Source organism: Halichoeres trimaculatus, unplaced genomic scaffold, assembly GCF_033239565.1.
Source record: "Halichoeres trimaculatus isolate MK-OKI-2021-1 unplaced genomic scaffold, fHalTri1.1 fHalTri1_scaffold_9, whole genome shotgun sequence".
NCBI classification, from domain to species: domain Eukaryota; kingdom Metazoa; phylum Chordata; class Actinopteri; order Labriformes; family Labridae; genus Halichoeres; species Halichoeres trimaculatus.
The window spans coordinates 1370576-1391725 of record NW_027437188.1 but is presented as its reverse complement, the minus strand read 5'-3'; the positions used below and the strand labels follow the sequence as shown (position 1 = coordinate 1391725).

The 21150-nt window shown below is 43.0% G+C and overlaps 1 protein-coding gene across 3 annotated transcripts in view; it reads left to right on the top strand.

Annotated features, from left to right (window-relative positions):
• Positions 1–19486, top strand: part of lrrc75a (leucine rich repeat containing 75A) — a 150782-nt gene extending 131296 nt beyond the window's left edge. For all 3 annotated transcript variants that reach the window (XM_074678972.1, XM_074678971.1, XM_074678973.1), the window contains 2 exons: positions 13130–13403; positions 13590–19486. In XM_074678972.1, the coding sequence (XP_074535073.1) occupies positions 13130–13403; positions 13590–14198 (883 nt within the window). In that variant the 3' untranslated portion in view covers positions 14199–19486. The remainder of the gene's footprint in view (positions 1–13129; positions 13404–13589) is intronic.
• The last annotated feature ends 1664 nt before the right edge of the window (positions 19487–21150 follow it).

Here is a 21150-nt window from a genome sequence, read left to right as displayed (position 1 = left end):
AAAAGTAAGAATGCGTATAGAAAGTGCAAAAAGGTCCACAAGAATATAGATGACGCCAGCCCGTCCACCACTTCCAGCCCAGCCAGTCTCCACCTCCACAGGGTCCAGGACTGAGCCTCCCCAGCAGTCTGTTCAGTCTCTGTCTCCTGGATCCTGTCTGACCACAGCAAGCGAAGCTCCTCCAATGTGGCGCCGGCGCCCGATGTCAGCTCCGTCAGCCACGTCCGTGAACAGCACAATGCCGCTCTGCCCTCCGGCAGCCCTTTCTGCCGCTGGGCTAACACAGCTAGCTCGTCCATCCCACCAGAGATAGATCCCACATTCCCAACAACGATGGATGGAAGGACAGGTCCATGTCATCACCTCCCAGCTCACACCCGAGAACCAGCACGTCGTCATCACCTCCTCCTCCTCACCTTGAGGGAAATTATCAAGCCCTTCACTCATTAGCATTGACATGCTACAGGCTGCTAACAGCTGAGTTCACATGTAAACAATGCAGCCATGGATACATGTAGGATCTCCAGACAAACACAGGAGAAAAGTAGTAAAAATATCACTGAAGCCACAAAAAGTTTGGTGTCCATGACCAACAATGAACCATACAAAGTGATGATCCACTCCAAATACAAAGATGACGAAAAAGAGAGGAAAAAAATTACAAGAAACGGACAAAGAAGAGGGAGCTGCTGCAACAGGCAGCTACTTGGGCAGCGCCTAGCAACGAATACTATTATTATTATTATATATTATAATATTATTCATCAGTGTTTACAGATGCATGTTTTCTGTGAATAAAGTCAGCGCAAGCAGAAGTGCCCCTGTCACTCTGTGGTTTATATTTGCTGTAAACTTCATCCTGTTCAGCTTGTGGAGTCTGTGATGAGGATCAGTACACTGCTCACACTGAGTTCACTCGCGCATATTACACAGCAGCCGATCAGTATTCCTTCTCCCGCTCGTCCACGAGTCACCTTTCTGCTCTCTTTGGGACAGAAGTTATAGTTTTGCTGTTTTCCTCTCATTCTTTAAAAATCAGTAGAGGAGTTTTCCTCCAACTTTCAGAGAGTTTTGGAGCGTTGAGAATTTCCGGTCTGTTTCAAGAAATGAGCCAAAGCAACTGAGACGGATCTTCATATTTTTGGTGGCACTGACTTTTTGTATGGGAAGGGAAATCAGTTTTGAAGCATAGGGGAACAGTTTTGGGAGAAAAATTAGCTTTTGAAAGTGAGATATAATGTTGTGCTGAATTTAAGACTGTTTTGCCAAATGTTCTTAGAGTTTTGAGAGTGTTATTTCTTTTTCAATAAATGAGCCAAACCAGTGGAGAAAAACTGTAACAGAGAGAACACAGGTCAAATGACATCGAGTCATTTGTCAAACATGCTCTGTGATCATGGGTTGTTCTTTGGTGTAATTGAGCTGATTTGTTGATTGGTAGCTATTGTTGGAAATGAGGTGAGGTGTATGACATACATCTAAGTGTTACTTCTACTGTTTTCCCACACTGCCTTGCAGGGTACCTCTAACTGGGTGCTCAGTAATCTTCCCACACTGCGATCCTGACAGAGCTACTTTTCCCACGCTGCCTTACAGGGTACCTTTAACCATGCACTAAGTCATGTTCCCACACTGCTATCCTGACAGGGTACATTTTCACCCTGCCTTACAGGGTACCTTTTACTGTTCACCTCAGTCAGTTTCCCACACTGCGATCCTGACAGGGTACCTCACAGATAGTTTGTCACTCAAAATGATGTCTTAGCTCTAAATTTCTAAAATACTTAAACTACTTCTTGTTGGAGATGTGATGCTATTAATCTGACCAAAATACCTCAAAACTATTAATCTGACTCCATTCTCCTCTCACCTCTTTCAGCGCAATTCGTTGATGGGGTAGGATCAGGAAGGGTCCTGGTTCTCAGTTGAACACAAATTTATTAACAATATGTCAAGAATATGCATTTGCAGAGATCTCTGGTGCAGCCTCATTTCCCTGTTCCCTACATGTTGCAGAGACAGTTCATGAGACTGATCCTGACTCTCTCCCTCAGCACCAATTTATAGTCACTAACAGAGTTTCTCTAAGGAATGTAGGTTGAGTCATCTTCTTATTGGCTCTCCAGGTGTTGTCCCCCTCTGATTGGCTGCTGGTCGTCTTCTGTCTCTGTCTGTGACTGGCATTCATCAAGTGGGTGATCAGCCCCCCTTCACTTATCTGTAGAGAAACTGTTAGAAACACATCCCTTGCTTCCTTCCTTCCTTTAATTGTTTACCTTCCTCACTTCGACTGAAACACCTCAACTCTAAAAAAGTGATTGCTGACTTGCGTTATTCGTGTTACACAGTTACTTCTTTATATTATTGGGTATAAACATTAACTTCACTTGTGGTCACTCTCTACTCTGGGTGCTCCATAAAATCCCAGGAATCCCCAGCCCCCCTCAAGTGTCCTGCAATACATACCCTAACAATGAGCACATGTGTACAACCAAGTTCGTAAAAGCACATCTGTATAGTATTGTTAATAAAAACATGTCTACATGGGCCATATATTCTTTCACTATGTTAAAAAATGAGGCTCCTTCAGCTTTCTCTGATGGACCACATGCTAAGAGTAAATGTGACAAACCCCCCCTGAGGAATCAGTCAGACATCAATCAGGTTGTCTCTGTGCATGCCTCGGCTCTACCAGCCCAACACGTCTCTGCGCATGCCTCAGCTCTACCAGCCCAACACGTCTCTGCGCATGCCTCAGCTCTACCAGCCCAACATGTCTATGCGTATGCCTCGGCTCTACCAGCCCACCATGTCATGGTCCTCTGAGGCTTTAGCTCAGTCTGTAGCTTTTGACATCTTAAAGGGAGGAGATGGAGGTGCAATACCCACATACAGTCACAAGTCTAAGATTCAAGATTCAAAGAGTTTATTGTCATGTGCACAGTAAAGAAAAACCAAGCGGCAACCTCCGGTCTAAGAACATGAGATGCTGAAGTACTAAAATCTGCTAGTTCTTGAGTGTCCGCCTAAGGCTGGCTGCCAGAAGTCCCGGAAGTCACAATCACCAATCCCTTTTTTTTCAAAGCAGAAATTAACCCATTTACAGCCTGGTTCAAAAAACGTCTCCTGTCTGAGTCGCTAATTTTACTACTGGCACACACTGTACGGGGGGTGAATTTTTTTCTAACTCGGCAGTTCAGAGGATATTAAGATTGTGAGCTCGTCCAATCAGAGGCACAGCTCAAGGTCATGTGACTGAAGGGCGCCCAATAGCTGTACTCCAAGCCCTTGCCACTACCAATATGGTCGCGGTAGCCGTTGTGTTTCGTTTACCATTTCGGACACAGACAGGTGACATCGGGGAGACTACGTCCATGTTTTATACAGTCTATGAAAGAAACCCTTTTTCCTCTACAATTTTCCTGTGCTGTCCACAATGAATGCTAACATTAAGCACATTTAAAAAATGCAGAGAGAAAGAAAAAATAATAATAATGATAATAAAAATCATAATCATAATAGTCATAATAATAATAAAAACTAAAAATAATCAAATGAAGTGGTCTCTGCTTCTTAAGCTCCTATCAGCTGTCAGGGAGTAAAGAAAGAGTTTTTGAGTCTGGAGCTCCAGCATTTCCTGTATCTCTGGCCTGATGGTAGGATTGTAAACAATCTATGTTAGGAGTGTGGGGCTGGGGTCTTTGAGAGTGGAGGCAGCTCTCCTGTGGACTGTGGGGTTGTAGATGCTCTACAGAGAGGGCAGTGGGGTCTTAAGCTTGATTTCCAGTTTAGTTCAGTCTGTCTCTGCATGTCATGCATTTTACAGCGTTTCCACTGACTAATCCCGGGATGGATCCCCAATCATCTAAGAGGACCCGTCCCACCTTTGGGACCCTTCCCTGGGGGTGCCAGACTAAACTGATCCGACCCTGGAAGGTGGAGCTACAACACTGCAGACCGCTTATTGGTCAAAAGAATGGTCACTTCCTGTGTGACAGCAGCTGCTGTATTTCTCCTGGCAGCTCACAGCCTTCTCTGAAACAAAGCTTGATTGTTCCTTACAGCAGAGAGCCACATGCCAGTCACAAAGAAGACAAATTACCAGATGTCTTCCATCATTGCTCTTTGTTCACTCTGACGTGTTTTTCTTCTTTGTTGGATTTATTAGTGGTGTACACTGTTTCAGGCTGCTATGGCGTCACGCTATTTCGCATTTCCACCAAGCAGACCGGTTCGGTTCGTCTCGGTATGGTGCGCTTTTTGGGGCGTTTCCACTGACTCATCTCAGGACACATCCCTAAAAACCGAGACGAGCCAACCTACTTTTTTGGGACCCTTTCGTATGGGTGCCAGACTGGACCGATCCAATCTCAGAAGGTGGAGCAACACACTGCAGACCGTTGATTGGTCTGAAAGAATCATCATTTACCCCGACAGCGGCTGCATTTCTCCTGGCAGCACACAGACTTCTCTGAAACAAAGCTTGATTGCACTTTGTAACAGAGAGTTAACAGAGAGTTACATGAAAACCACAGAGAGGACGAAATGCTGCATGTCTTCATGCTCTTTGTTTACTGTGTCGCATTTTCTTCTTTGTTGGATTTATTAGCGGGGTAAGCTGCTGCGGCGTCGCGCTATTGTTTAACAGTTGCGGCTTCCGGCATCTGGCTTACACGCCTCCTACCACGAGAGGGCACAGTTTGCTGTGGAAACACAAACGGGATCAGGCTTAACTGTACCAAACCGTCCCAATCTTTACTGAACCGACCCGGACTGCTTGGTGGAAAGGCAGCTTTATTGTACTGTTATGGCCATCGGCATCCAGCTTACAGGCCATGTACCAGAGTCCTGCACTGGGTCAGGTACCCGCTAAAACAGCTGATTTGCAGGTGGTTTTTAAGAACTTTTTTTTTCCCGGGTTCGGATCTGGGTGGAAAAAATAATATGCGGGTCGGGTTTAGCCTGATTTACTGATGAGTGAAATATATCTGAGACATTTATTGGTCCTACCTGCTGCCTTTAAGTCATTAATCCTCTGTATGTCCAAAACAAGCTTTAGTGTGAAAAGCCAAAGGATCGTTGGCTTAGTGTTGAGACATTCTGACAGCCAAGTCACTTTAACATATCACCAAGTGTAACAATCATGTCTTCAGAAAAACATCAAACCAGCTGGGATGCAGTGACTGACGAGGGGAAGAATTCTGTTGTTTTACCCCAAAGATCAAACTTAAAATAAAACTCAGAGCCTGACCCCTGAGTTTGACCCTTTGGGAATGTGGGTAGAGTATTTTTGGAGGCTAATCCTGGCCCTATCTTTGCTTTGGGCTGTGGTGGCCTGGATTCTTATGAATCCTCTGTTGGATGGATGAAAACATTCAGATGCTAACATCTGAAGACTCTCTCGCCTGTCCAGAGGCTCTTGTTTAGCAGCCTGGGTTAATCCTATATGAAGCCTTCCTGTGTGTGTGTGTGTGCGTGTGTGTGTGTGTGTGTGTGTGTGTGTGTGTGTGTGTGTGTGTGTGTGTGTGTGTGTGTGTGTGTGTGTGTGTGTGTGTGTGTGTGTGTGTGTGTGTTATTCAGCCATGTTAATCAATGGTATTGTTTTATTTCTGAGATGAGAAAGTTCTGGTCTCAGTTTTTCCATGTTCACGGAGCAGACTGCAGATCAGCCTTTGCCTCGCTGAGTTTATTTATTGCTGAAAGCGTGTAGTTTGAGGGAATAGCTTTAACTGTCACCCCCGCACACAGCCATTCCTTATTCCCCATACTCGAGTGTCATAAGCCTCTGTGTCCCCTGTCTTTGTGTGTGTGTCCCTAGAGCTCTCCAGCTGCTTCTTTATAGCTCTCCTCTGAGCTGATGTAGTTTCCATTAGCAGACGTTGGGTACAGTGCACTCTGTACTGTCAGAGCACATGATCGTGCTTGAGTATGGCACAGTACGGTTTGCCAGTGTGACCACGCCCTATGATAATAAGATAATACCAAAGACTAAAGCAGTAAAAGAGAAAAAGATTTCAAACTTTAACTTAAAAGTACAGAAAAGCTTATATCATGCAAATGATACTGTACAAGTCTCTGCTGTTTTCTGCATTATCAACTGCTTTTGTCATTCATTTTCTGAACCACTTACCCTGTTCAGGGTTGCGGGTGGCTGGAGCCTATTCCAGCTGTCAATGGTCAAGAGGCGGGGTACACCCTTGACTGGTCGCCAGGCAGTCACAGGGCTGACACAGACAGACAACCATTCACACACACACTCACACCTACGGACAATTAAGAGTGTTCAATTAACCTGATGAGCATGTTTTTGGACTGTGGGAGGAAGCCGGAGGACCCATGAGAACCCATGCATGCATGGGGAGAACATGCAAACTCCACACAGAAAGGCCCACTGGCCAAGCTGGGAATTGAACCAGTAACCTTCTTGCTGTGAGGCTGCAGCACTAACCATTGCGCCCCCGTGTATGTCATGTTAATCAAAATGAATTGTTATGGGTCTCTGTTGAACAGTCCCACCCCCACAACATTTAGCCAGCACTTTATAGCACAAGTCTTTACATGCAAAAAGGTTGAACAAGTTTGAACAAAGATCTTTCCACACATTTCCAGTTTTCTGGAATGGCTCTAAGGTTCATCTTATGAACCATTACAGTTTTTCTTAGTCACTTTGGTTCATTTCTTGAACCATCCTCGCCATTTTCAAAACAGTCGGTGCATTTCTCGAAACAGTTCGTACAAATAGCAAAACACCATGGATTACCTGCAAAGGCCAGTCTCTATCTCAAAGCTCTTAGTTCATCTCTCAAAGTAAATCTCTGTGTCAGTGAACGTGTCAGTGCCTCAGAATGACGAGTCCTGGTGTCAGTGTTTATGGATAGGACAGTCAAAGTAAGATATTGTGAGTATAACAGTTTGCTATGGAAGGACCTTCTGATGTAAACTATGCCCAAAGTTTTGATGACACTTATTGTAAGTTGTAAGTTACATGTTAGTGTATGGGGGAGATTGATTACAAGAGACTGGACAAAATTTACATTTATCGTCACTGTTTGACTGACCCCTGTCATTGATACAAAAAGGAGAAGAAGGTGCTGCATCACTCAAAGAAAAAAATCAAAAGTAGAAATGTGAACTTAGAACAGTCTCTTTAGGGAAAACTGTTCATGCAGTGCTGTGGGAATTACAGAGCAGTGCAGTCTTCCTACACCTCCTTCTGTTCCTGTATGTTGGGCCACAGATTCTCATCCACACCACAACAAAAATCTTCTCTGTCAACAAAAAGTCTGAATGATTGAGGACACACTCCTCACTGTCAGTACACAGTGCACACGCAGAAAGCGAATGACAACTAACCAACGCCTTTCTGCACATGTGAATCCAAGTTTCACCCTGACTCTGGAGACAGGCTAAGCTGATGCTGTGCTGCAGGAAATGCTTAGGATGCACGAAGAGAGGGAAGAAGAGAGTGTGAAAGACCCGACTGTGAATCTTTGCTGTGAGGATGTCATAGGTTTCCTCAGCATGTTGCTAATCACCTCTTTTGACACCTTCTCTCTGTAGTGCAGTGTTTCTCAATTCCGGTCCTGGGGCCCCCCTGCCCTGCATGTTCTAGATGTTATCCCACTCCAGCACACCTGATTCAAATGAATGGTTCGTTATCAGGCTCCAGCAGAGCTTGATGACGAGCTGATCATTTGAATCAGGTGTGCTGGATTCGGATAACATCTAAAACATGCAGGGCAGGGGGCCCCCAGGACCGGAATTGAGAAACACTGCTGTAGTGGGAGCTTTTTAATGGAGAGCTTAGCAAACTGCAGCTTTGTTAAACGTGCTTATATCTGGGCATGTGTGAAACAGACAGGCATGAGGTCTGTTGTGCATCTCAGAGTCAGCCTTTCTAAAGCAATAGACTCGAAGCCTGTGTTTGATAAAGATGTGTCAAGAAACAGAATTTTTAATTCTGAAGAGTTTAAACCCTTCATGATTAGATTAGATTAGATTTATTGTCTGCACTGCTTTATTTGTAACTCTGACTTCAGCTTTTATTTCCCATGACATACCTCATCATGTGGTGTTTAATTTCATGCATGTGCTTTTCTCTAATCTGCTCAGAAAAATAATGAGTTACTCAGTTAGGGCTGATTCTGTAAGGAAAGCCTGTGGATCTGTGGGGGTGATCGTGATCCTGATATCTTATCTGAATCTGTTGAATTACTGTGAAACGCTGGAGATGGTGCACATAAACCCAACCCAGAGCTCACACTGAGGTATGTTTGGTCCATCACAGCCAGCGGGAGAAAAGCATGTTATTTCCATTGTGTTGTGGGTTTTTTCAACAGTGCATAGATTACAGCTGAGCTGACAAGATGACAGAAGAGGAATGTAAGCAGGCTTCCCTTGTTTCTGTGAAGCTGCAGGTGTTTGTGTGAGAGGTGGAGGTGCCCTGTGTTTCACATCACATGTATCTGCAAAAAAAGATGATCAAATGAAGAGCAGACTTCTGTCCACGGTGAAGGATAACCAGATCTGTGAGGAGGATATCGGACATAAAACAACACTTCATAACATCATAAAGAGATATCTATGGCCCTGAAACCACGCGGGATATCAGAGCTAAACTAATCTTAGTGTTTTTGCTTCCTGCCTCTGTTAAAGGTCTGTGAGACACTCACAAATATAAGTGTATTTCATGGCTTAGACCTCCCTACTACAAAATATGTATAATATTTTTTAGTATTCTCTCTTATTCTTTTTATTATTCACCACTCTAAGTTTACTGTGTGGCGTTTTTCTTCTTCGTTCAATTTATCAGCGGGGAACACTGTGGTGTGCTGCTATGCCATCACACTATCACGTAGCTGACATAGCTATCATTTTCCAGCTTACATGCCACCTACCAAGAAGGGCGTGGTTGGCTGAAGAAACAAAAACAGGATCAAGCTTTATCCATCCAGCTCATACCAAACCCTACTGATCCATCCCGGACCACTTGGTGAAAATTTGTCTTTAGACTCATCCCAAGTTAGCACAAACAAAACAAGATCAAAACCAGAATTTGCTACAGGCATGTACACTGTCAGGGCCTGTGGCTTCATAAAGCAGAGCAGAACCACAGGACAGGAGCAGCTCCAGGAGCTGTCAGACTGGTGGACTCTGGTGGTGCTCTGGGGGAGTCTGGTGGTTCTCTGTAGTCTCTCAAACTGAGACAATCTTAATATAACACAACCATCTCCCTCATACATTTTCACTTTACTATATTCGGCTCAACTGTACGACAACTGAACAACCAGACTAGGGATGGGTACCTTTCACATTTGAAATGATTCGGTACCAATACCCCGTACCTGGCAATTGATATCGGTGCTCAACGGTACCAGTTTTTGGTACTTCTGTGTGTGTTTAGGTGGTTATAAGTATTAATTTGTTTTGTGAAAAAAAAAAATTCAAAATTTTTCAATGCAACATATTTAGTTCTCAATGCTGTGTTCATGTCTGGGTTTTAAACTGATCTGAGAGCTAGATTCCTATCCAGCTTACTGTTTTTCTCAGTTCATTGGTTCATTTCTCAGATCAGAAGTGAAAATCTCCAAACTATTTGTTCAATCTTCACAACATTGTGTCACTCGGGTAAATCAAAAAAGCAGTTTCTCATTTCATTGAACTAGTTGCAAATGCTTTGGGACAGTCATGCAAATTGTTATGTACAATTCTTTGTTGTTTCCTACATTATCAGCTGCTTATATCATGTTAATCAAAATGGATTATCATGGTCTCTGTTGAATAGCGTCACCCCCCACAACATTTAGTCATTAGTTCATCTCATAAGTCTTTACATGCAAAAAGGTTAAACAAGTTATCATAACACGTAAAGCATCTTCCCACACAATTCAATTAGATTGTTTTTTTTTCTAAATCTGTCTGGATTGGGAAATTTTTCTCTGGTCAATCTTGACTTTCTCTAACCTATCAGATTGTGAACACTTATAAGCAGCAGGGGAGTCAAAAACAAATTTTCCCAGGGTGAAAATAAAGCATATTTTATCGTATGTATCCTAAATGGAAATGCGTGAAGCATCAGATCAACCAATGATCGACCAGTTTTCTGAAACAGCTCAAAGGTTCATCTCATGAACCATCAACTGGTCAGTATGTCTGTGTACTTTCTTCTGTACAGACAGTGGAAACAAATTTCCTGTAAAGGGCAACAAAGATCTCTCCCACCTGTGGACCATGTTCTCCATCATAAGCTTACAATGGTCCAGGTTGGTTGAAGGATGCCACCAAAAGTTGGGAGAACAACTGTGTCCTCAATCATTCAGACTTTTTGTTGACAGAGAAGATTTTTGTTGTGGTGTGGATGAGAATCTGTGGCCCAACATACAGGAACAGAAGGAGGTGTAGGAAGACTGCACAGCTCTGTAATTCCCACAGCACTGCATGAACAGTTTTCCCTAAAGAGACTGTTTTAAGTTCACATTTCTACTTTTTAGGGTCCGAGGCCTGAGCTGAGGACACCTTCTAGCTCTTGCTAGAAGGTGTCGTTGGCCTGTGGCCAAGGACACTATTGTATTCCGTCCGTTTCTTTCTTATGTTTCCGCACTCCAGTAAATCACTTATTAGAGCCCCTAAACATGCTCAAAAACTCACCAAAATTGGTACACACATTGTATGCCCCCAAAATTTAAGTTTGATACCAAACATGACCCCCGACATCCCATAATAATCTCTCTAGAGCCAAAAAACCTCTGAAAACCACTAACAAACACACAAAATGGCTCTAGATCGGGCCAGGAATGTCGTAAAGAGATGAAACCAACACCAAAATGTCCCTCTCATTGAGACGCACAAAAAAAGTGAATGTGTTTTTCGCCTATCTAGACAGGAAGCCGGCAATTTGCCTTTCAAAATAAGATTTTCAGAATTTTTACACTTTCTGCCAAAATTATCTCCTACGAAACCAAAAAAGGTACTGACTTGAAAATTGGCTCACATGACAGACTAGACCCTGCTCTACAAAAGTTGTTCAGTTGCTATCTCAGGCCTGGTTTTCAAATGGCGAGCCCTCAAAGTCGCCGACCGCTCCCAGCTCCCTCCATGTTAACAGATGGCAGAGCAGCCTTCGGTGCCGCAATTGGGCCTCTGGACAAAAAAGTAAAAGTCGCACAGTTTTGAAAATGACATGGTTGGATTCCTCACAAAATTTCCTACAAGCAAATCATATTTTTACACAGGTTAGGTCAACATTCTGGCCTACATGATGAGTACTTTGTTCCCTCAGGGAATTTGATCCACCCCTTGGGCTGCTGCACTTCTGTGATGATGTCACACACTAATTAGGAGTTCCATGCAGCTGGTCACATGACTCCGCAGAGGAAACAATGACTCTCTCCTCCAGTAAAATGCTTGTTAGACTCCCTGAACATGCTCAAAATCTCACCAAAATTGGCAGACACATTACAGGCGTCAAAGTCTTCAATAAAATACCAAACATCCCATAATATGCTCTCTGTCCACATCTAGGCACAGTAAAACAGCCCTAGCCGCCAGTAGGAACGTCCTACAGAGATCAAACCAACGTCAAAATGTTCATCTCATTGACACGAAAAAATCATACGCTGACATCCTGACCTTTCCCAGTCAGGAAGTTGGCTATTTCTCTTTAAAGATAACATTTCCACACATTTTTACCCCTTCTACGCATTTTTATTGCTTATAACACCCCCAAGCATGCTCAGAAACTCACCAAAATTGCCACACACATTATGAGTGCCCCAAATTTTCATATGCTACTAAACACAACCCCCAACATCCCATAATATGCTCTCTAGCGCCACCTAGGACCACTTAAATGGCCCTAACAGGGGCGGGGAATGTCGTAGAGAAATGAAACCAATGCCAAAATGTCCGTTTCATTGAGACGCACTGTATGAGAGACTGTGGGGGGGCAGGAGTCGGCAGGAGCCCGAGGACCCGTCTAAGGCTGCTTGCAGCTTTAATTTTTGTTGTTGTCTTTGTGCTGTGCAGCGCCTTCCTCTCCTTTCTGTATCAATGACGGGGGTCAGTCAACAAATTACAGCACAAACAGAGAAAGAGAAAATGTATATTTTGTCCATCAATCTCCCACAAAGGGCAAGATGTAACTTAAAATTTACAATAAGTGTCTTCACAACTTTGGGCATAGTTTACATCAGAACGTCCTTCCATAGCAAACTGTTATACTGACAACATGACTTTGACTGTCCTATCCATTCAGACTGACACCAGGACTCCAGATTCTGAGGCACTGACACGTTCACTGACACAGAGATTTACTTTGAGAGATGAACTAAGAGCTTTGAGAAAGAGACTGGCTTTTGCAAGCAATCAATGGTGTTTTGCTATTTGTAGAAACTGTTTTGAGAAATACTCTTAATGTGTTGCAAGTTGCAAGGATGATTCGAGAAATGTACCAAAGTGACTAAGAAAAACTGTACGTCTGCTGTGGTTAACGTCCCTAACACGACTTGTGATGATTCCAGGTGGAGGTGGAGCTGTGCCTCTTCCCCCTGATGGCTGTAGGTGGTGATTCCCTTCGATTTCTACCCTGTACCATTTAACTTGAAGAGATGTTTTTATGAAGTTTCCAGAATTTTCCGCTATGTGAGCCAGACAGAGAGGGGAGGAGGAAGGATGACCAAAGAAAGAGTGGAAGCTCTGATATCTGTGTGCGGTGTGTGTGTGTGTGTGTGTGTGTGTGTGTGTGTGTGTGTGTGTGTGTGTGTGTGTGTGTGTGTGTGTGTGTGTGTGTGTGTGTGTGTGTGTGTGTGTGTATGTGTATGCGTGTGTGACTGTCCATAATGTCATCTAAAAGCAATATATGCAGAGGTGTAAAGTGCCCAACTTCACCCAAAGATCTCCGACAGACCCTGGCACAGGTTTTTCCCTGAGGCCTCCTACCAGCTGTGAATCCTTTCCTTACCTCTGTCTGTTTTTAGTATCTCTGTCCCTGGAGCAATTACAGTGACTTACACTGGGCTGCAGTGTTTTAATCTGAGTATCAGACTAAATGATGACAGGGTGAGTACATGCTAACAGTAAATCCTGAGATCTCCGTCCCTGGTCTAATATCAGCTTTTGTCTTCCTCTCCAGTCTGAAGGCAGTGCTGTCAGCGCCCCCCTCCAGCGGGGCCTTGGACCTCTCCGGGATCCCTTTGACAGCCCGGGACATGGAGCGTCTGTGTGCACACCTGCAGCGTTATGCCTCCACCGTGGTCAGCCTGGAGCTGGGCTTCACTGAGCTGACGGACGAGGCCTTCCTACTGCTCCTGCCGACGCTGGCCTCACTGCCGCACCTGGAGACACTGGCTCTGAATGGGAACAGGCTCACCAGAGCCATACTAAAGGAGCTGACTGATGCCTTGAAGGTCAGTTTGGTGCTGTGGCATCTTTTTAAGAGAGCAGGGTTTACAGACGGGATACTCTGCTTTTCCAAGCTTCATTCTGCCTTTCTGGCTCCCCCTGTGGTAGCTTGCATGGCTTACAGCTCAAAAAAGCGTTGCTCTTTTTAAGCTTAAGTCCAGTAACATTTTGTCGCTCTTTCTGTCCTCCAGGACCCAGGCAGTTTTCCCAGCGTGACGTGGATCGACCTGGGCAACAACGTGGACATCTTCTCCCTGCCGCAGCCTTTCCTGGTCAGCCTGAGGAAGCGCTGTCCCAAACAGGGGAACCTCCCCACCATCCTGGAGTTTGGAGAGAGTCAGGCCAGCGACCCCTCAGAGAAGCTGAGGGTCCTCGGGGAGGAGGATGAGACAGATGACACCAACCGCACAGAGAGCATGGGTGAGCTGCGATCGGAGGTGGAGGAGGAGCTGGACGGAGAGATGGAGATTGAGGAGATGATGGAGGAGCTGCTGGACTTTGACCGTGAGGTGCAGGGGAAAGAGGATGAGGACGAGAGCATGTGGACAGTGGAGGAGCAGAGGAAGGTAGGGAGGAGGAGGGGCGTGAGGAGAGGAGAGGAGGAGGAGGGGCAGAGGAAGGAGCTGCTGCAGGGGAGGAGGGCGATGGTGGTGGAGGACGAGGACGATACGCAGAGCCACTCCTCACACATGTCCTACTCCAGCCAATCACTGCACTCCTCTGGGGCAGCAGAGCCAATGAGAGCGGAGGAGGACTATGACCTAGACGAGATGACAGACCAATCGGATCACCTGACCTGATTGCTGCTTCCTGCTTGTGTTTCCCGTCCTGTATCCAGTCCTGTGTGCAAGACTGAGCATGCTCAAAGTGGTGTTTGGTGGTTAACACCAGCTGCTCCGTCAGCTGATGGAGACAGTTTGAGTCAGGTGATACTCTGTGACGTGGACATGAGACGACAGTCCTTTGCATGTCATGTGTTTGAGCTGTTACTCAGAGTCCTGATAGATGAGGATGCTCACCACAGTCGACTAACTATATCAGCTGAGGCTTTTATGTACAGAATATTAACCTTTAATCAGGTCCTGACCTCCTGCTAACCCTGCTTATACCTACATGTGCCTGTCACTCGTACCCTTACCACTGTTTCAGAAATCAGAGACACACAGAGACCAATCAGGGCCCTTCAACACTTTAAGACATGTTTTTTTTTGCCAAAAACTAGCAGAGAAAATGTGTAAAGCATTTTCCTCCCACAGAATGTGACGACAGCGAGCCAGATGGAGCAGAAGATAGAATCAAAAGGTTGCCTCCTTTGAATTGGTTTCCTCTGAAGAGACCATCAGATGCAGCCTGATTTGATGGATGAAAAGTACTCTGAGGATGGAATTAGAAAGCTGAAACCAAAAGAAGTAAACAGCAAGCACAAGAAAGAGTGCAGTGAATGCCTGGTGATTGTAAGGACACAGTGAAAAGAGTCCCTGAACTAAGAGCTAGGGGCTGTGCTATGGAGCCAGGTTACAGACTCAGTTGTGGAGGAATATAAAACATATAAATATGAACAAAACCCTCACACTCCAGATAGATTCAAAGAATATTTTCTCTTGAGGGCGCCTTTTCAGAGTCAAAACACACGCCAGAGAAGAAGGGTCAAGTTCAATACTGTTTTCCAAACTGCCTTCTACACTGTCAGTGCCTACTATTTTGGCTGAAATTTAGTATGTAGTAGATAATGTGCAAAAACTTGCAAAATCTGCAGTATACTAAAAATCCCCGAATGTCCTACTGATCCAGGAAAATTTCTCAGTATGCAACTAACCAGTCTACCTGGCATACTGTTTCCCATGATGCACGGCACTAACGCTGTTTGTCTATGCGGTGGCAGGTTTCTGTAAATCACTGCCATCTACTGGAATTAATAGACATTATAATTACAAAAAACACTAACATTAGACTGTCCATGAGAAAGAAGTGAAGTGATGCAAAGAAAAACCCTTAAATCTTGTCATTTCCAGTCGTAAAAGCTTCTACAAACTTCTACAAATTCATTAGCCCATATAAATCACTAATTCACTTTTAAAACTATATGTGGATTATATAGACGTGGTTTTTACATCAGCTGTAAAAGAATAAAAATCCCTTTCAGATTTATTTTCAGTATAACTTTTGGTGTAAGACTAGAAATTAAGAATGATTATTCTGTTTGATATGATTAACAAAATGACCAAATACCAAGATCTGCCAACTGCTTGTTTTGTATATTTATATTGAAGGTGAACAACCCAACATCATCTGTAGCTCCACCTTCCGAGACTGGAAACCAGAATAGTATACTACAAAACAGACCCAACAGAAAATTAATACGACGCACTACAAGCAAAAGCAGTAGGTAGTTTGTAGTCCCTACTACATACTACATTCACCTGTAGTATGTAGTAGGTGGTTTGGAAAACAGCCCAAGCTTCATACTCTAGGCCAGTATGCATGACCAGCCATTTGCAAGGAAAACAGATCATTTGTACAGTGGAAAAAAAAAATGGATCGGTATTGGTGGTATGCATGAGCCTGATTACCAGCCAAAAATATTGTTAAATTTAATGGAGGTATACTCCACCATTACAGGCACTGACGGCAAGATTACAGCACCTGTTTCACTGTTTAAAGGCAGACAATGTGCCATTTGTTAAGACAAAATATGCAAAGACAGTGGACAATCCTTTGGAAAGGTAGCAATGCGTAGCCATGCAGCACTTTCAGATTTAGGAGAAACAACATTTTTTCAGTGAACAGAAGAGATAAGGAAGGCAAACCAAGTCTCAAACTGGCAAGGCTCGCTGCTGTCAGTTTAACAAATTTGATTCACTCTCTGCTTTTCTTCGTCTGGGTCCTTCCAAGATGTGTGTAGTGAAATGTTGGAGCTCATTAACTGCTTTAAGGGTTATTCATCAAGGTACTGGGGCATTGCTGCAGCGCTTGTTCCACAAAGCAGCTTTCATATTACTTACCATACGCATTTACTCTGTTCAAGATCGCCAAACTTTCTCTTTTCTACCTGATTGATTCACTGACAACAGCTGTTTGAATATTCTTGCAATAAAATCCCGATTTCTCCGGCTAAGAAATGTTTTTTTTAATCTTCTTTCAGTCACACTGTTACCACTCACCAGGTTTATTGCTGTATAAGAGTGGTAGGCATGCACAGTTTGAATTTGCTTGATGGGGTTTACCAGGAGGTTCCCCTTAATTAAGATGTAATGCATCTCTTTCATGGTGTAATTAGTTAACTAGCTAATTATTTGCAGTTGTGCATGCAGCTAATGCTGCAGCCAAACAGGCCGTTCCATAACAGAACATTAGGTCTAATGGTCCTGTTTGTGAAATGACTGAACATGCATACGGGCCCAGCTCTTTACATATGAAGCTAATGCCATCATGCTAAAAACTGCAGTTCCTCAGTTCCTTCTTGGATATTACCAGGTCGCGTTACATCTTTATTTATCTCACATCTGCGGAGGGATGGTGATTGTTTATTTGACACAGTTATCAAGATTCTTCAACAAGATTGAGTCTTTATGAGTTCTTCTATTGATATTTTTATATATTATATGGATTAAAGAATGATAGTATGATACCTCGATTTTCCTGGTTTTAAGTTAATTTATGTCTATATTCAGAGCGGACAGTGGATAGAGCAGGAACAACAACCTAAAGTACTAGGCCATACTCGCGCCTCCAGTCTCATTTTGTGACAAGGACAGCGCGAAACCACTTGACAAGCAACATCCAAACCATACACGTGTTTAAAAGAACTGGTTTTATTGACTATTTCAAAATGGAACAAAAATTTCCAACCTCCATTTAACATGTCTGATGTGAAAGGCTGATGTATTTTGAATGGGTCTTATGCCTAAATTGTCCCTTTTTTTTAATTTTTAGATTACTGAGCACTGGCTCAACCAGCAACCGTTCGCCCTGCACACAGATGTTGAACTTGCTTCATAGCAAAGCCCTCTTTGGTGAAATGTTTAAAGGCTTTAAGTCATGATTCATTCACTCTTTATCTCCACAGCACTCTACACTTTAAATATCACTCACTGATACCCTCTACAGAGTTAAAACTTACCTGCAGTATGTAGCTTTTACCCACCCTGTGCTTTTCCTCCATGTGCCAGTTTTTGGTCCATGCAAAGTTAGAAACTGTATTTTTGGACATAGAATATTTAGAGTATATATAGTGTTTTTATGTGTGCAGAGGTAATACAGAGGAATACCACTGAATTCAAAGCTGATTAAATGTATCTATTTTAAGTACTTTAGACAATATTTGTGAAGGTGAATGGAACTTAAACACTGAGGAAAGACAGACTTTAATCTGTGACAGAGGTTGTAAAAGCATACAGAATATAAGGGAATATTAGACAGTCTCTATTGAAGTAGTTTAAATAGGAAAATATACATAAGAGCTTCTCAAATGAACCAAGACATCAACACTAACACTGTTTATATTTTCAAAATCCAGAGAAATCAGAGAAATGAAAGCTTCAGATAACATGTTGTGTGTGTTTTTAAGGACACTGCACCGAGAGTGAACAGGCATGACGCTGAAGAGTGTTTGTAGCCCTGGATTATTTTTGCTTTCTCTACATCATGTCTCTCATGTGTATCTCTCAACCTAATTAGACTTCTCTTATACTCTCTGTATCTTCCTCTATCGACCTACAAAGCTCCCTAACATCCTGAATTTTATATCCATGACACTTGTTTAGGTGGTGATCAGCCCCGAACGATGCTCTGTGTGTTTATTTAAGGAAAAAATTGTATAGTTCTCCGTCTTGGATCCCAATAAATGATATATGAAACAAAATCAAATATTGCATATTCTTGTTTGAATGCTTGAGACCTGACTCCACCGCAGAAGTTTGGGTTGTAGGCGTCAGTTTTATCCAGTGTGGGAGCCTGGATGTGGAGGGTCATCCATCAGCTTCCAAACCTTAAGCCCGGTGCGAGCTGGGGAGAGTTGTTGTGTTTGATCCACCCCACAGAATCACACAAAATTTGCTTACTCGTGCATAATGTCAGGAGAACATATTTTTGGATTTCACATTTGTGATGGGACATTTATGTATCTGTTTAGGGAATGTGACCTTTCACAAAGTTTCTGGAACCCAGTTCAGTCTTATAAACTCTAAGTTTAATTAAACAAACATTTGATTTAAGTCTGAGTTTTTATGTTTTGATTGAAATATCAAATCTTCCTTTTGACAGGACAAAGTTCAGGAAATTAATCATGATCACATCCTCTGCCAAGAAACGCATTTTGGAAAGATTAAGACAACAGAAAGGTTTTTGTTAAAGTTTTTTTTCTCTGATCAGATTTCAGCTTATTTACAATTGGAACGATTAATGCTGGAAAATATAATTGTGGTAATCTTCTTTGAGACTTCTGGACTCCATTAGTTTTAGGTTTGGATGAATGTTCTAAATGAGACAAACAAGTGGTGTTTGGTCTGACCCCAAGTCTATGTATTGCAAGGCCGGGCAGACCTCAAGATTGTGTGTATCTACGTCTGACTAACCTTGTTCTACCGCTGCTCTGTTGAGAGTGTGCTAACGTACTGCATCTCGGTGTCTGCCAGCTGCATTATAAACATCTTCCAGAAGATTATCAGCCACCCACTCCCTTCTCATAGGACCTTTACAGCACCCACTGTCTCAAGAGGGCATGCGGCATCCTGAGAGACAGCACACACCCAGGACATCATGTGTTTCAGCTGCTACCCTCTGGTAGACATTTCAGGGTGCTAAAAGCTCTAGACTCTGAGGCAGTTTTAACAACAAGGCCCTATTAAACTCAAACATCTGACATAATCATGTGTTATTCAACCTTGGGGTAAATACAACAAGCAATAAGTGAGTAATACTTGTCAAAAAAGGATGGGCTGCTTGTTTGCTTGTTTGTTGATGTCATTTAAACTGTACATGTGTATATTATCTTTATAGAGCTCTGCAATATACAAGGTTGTTTAGTTATATTCACGTTTCTATTTCTGTTTTATATCTGTTTCATTTATTATTTATCACATCTTCTGAACTAAGAGGAGAGCTGTGTACTAATTTCGTTGTGCTTACATACTCTTTACTTATGTTCAATTACAATAAAGACTCTTTTCTATATACCTATATCTATGTATACATGGTCGTGTGGGTGTGTACATGTGTATCTGATATGTAAAGGCATTAATACATTTGAGGCCAGCGGGCAGGCACATAAATATACGCATGCATTTACAAATAATTTAGAGATGTCAGTGATTTTTGTTTTTCTCTTGTTTCATTTAATTTTGTTTTGTTTTTGTCTTTTAGTTGTGGGGGTCGAGTCATCCCATCACTGACAAAGTATAAGGATAAATGTTTCTGTTGTCTTCTGAGCTTATTCGTTGGAAATAAGAATATATATATATATATATATATATATATATATATATATATATATATATATATATATAATTGATGGGTACTTGTACACAGAAATCTTACATGAATATACTCTTTTTGATAATGCATATTTTAATGCAATTTTGTAAATTCTTTATAAATTTTGTTACTGAAGTATGACAGTCACATTACTTAACAGATGTATTTACAAATTGATCATGGATTTCAAGAACTATCTAGATGACATCTAGTGGCCAAACATATGATTTGCAATCCAGCCATGATCTATTTGAAATGTGCTGATTTTGTCTTTTTGAGCATTTCTACATGAAGAGCAGAAATGTGAAAAAAAATAAAAATAAAAAAATAAAATTAAAAATACCACAGTACAAATACAGAACTGGTGCAACACTGAGGGCTTAAGGTTCCACACACATTTAGTATTTGTTAACAAAGAATGATAAAAGTTTTTCTGGGAATGAGAATCTAGTGGTTACCACTAGATTGTATAACTCTTAATTGACTGCGCTGTCACCAGTGGCTGGTGACAGCGCTCTTTACAGTGCAGCCAGAGCCAACCTGAAGAGGGGCATCAAAGAGGCCAAGAGAGACTATAGGAGGAGGATCGAGGACCACCTGGAGAGTAACAACAGCAGACAGGTGTGGCAGGGGGTTCAGCACCTCACGAACCACAGGGCCAACACTGGTGCTGCTGAGGGAGGAGCCTCACTGGCAGAGGAGCTGAACAGCTTTTTGCCCGCTTAGAGACAGGATCTACGGAGGCAGCTACACCGCACCCTGCGGTTCAGAGCAGCTCCAGCCTCACAGTGGACGAGCACGATGTGAGGTGCACGCTGCGGGCGCTCAACCCATGGTAGGCGGCTGGACCCGAAGGTGTCCCTGGGCGGGTGCTGAAGGACTGCGCTGACCAGCTGGCTGCAGTGTTCACCAGAATCTTCAACCAGCCCCTGTCCCAATCCATGGTTCCAACTACCCCCACCTTCCGATCACCGACCAAGCGCATTCTCCAACTGCGCCACCGACGCCCCATTGTAGATAAAGAATGATTAAAAAAAGGTTTCCTGGGAATGAGAACACAAAAATAGAGCATTTGCACTGACATCACTATTTGGGTAGTTACCCGGATGTGCAGCTGCATTGGAGGTACACGTATGTACACGAACACAAATATTGAATGGACAGAGGTAGAAGTGCGCTGTAAAATATTAAGATGTCTTATCCGCCGACAAGTGTGGAAAAACGCACCGGGTACAGTAAATTGCAGTTTTTGTTGTACTTGTTGCAATGACAAATTAAGTT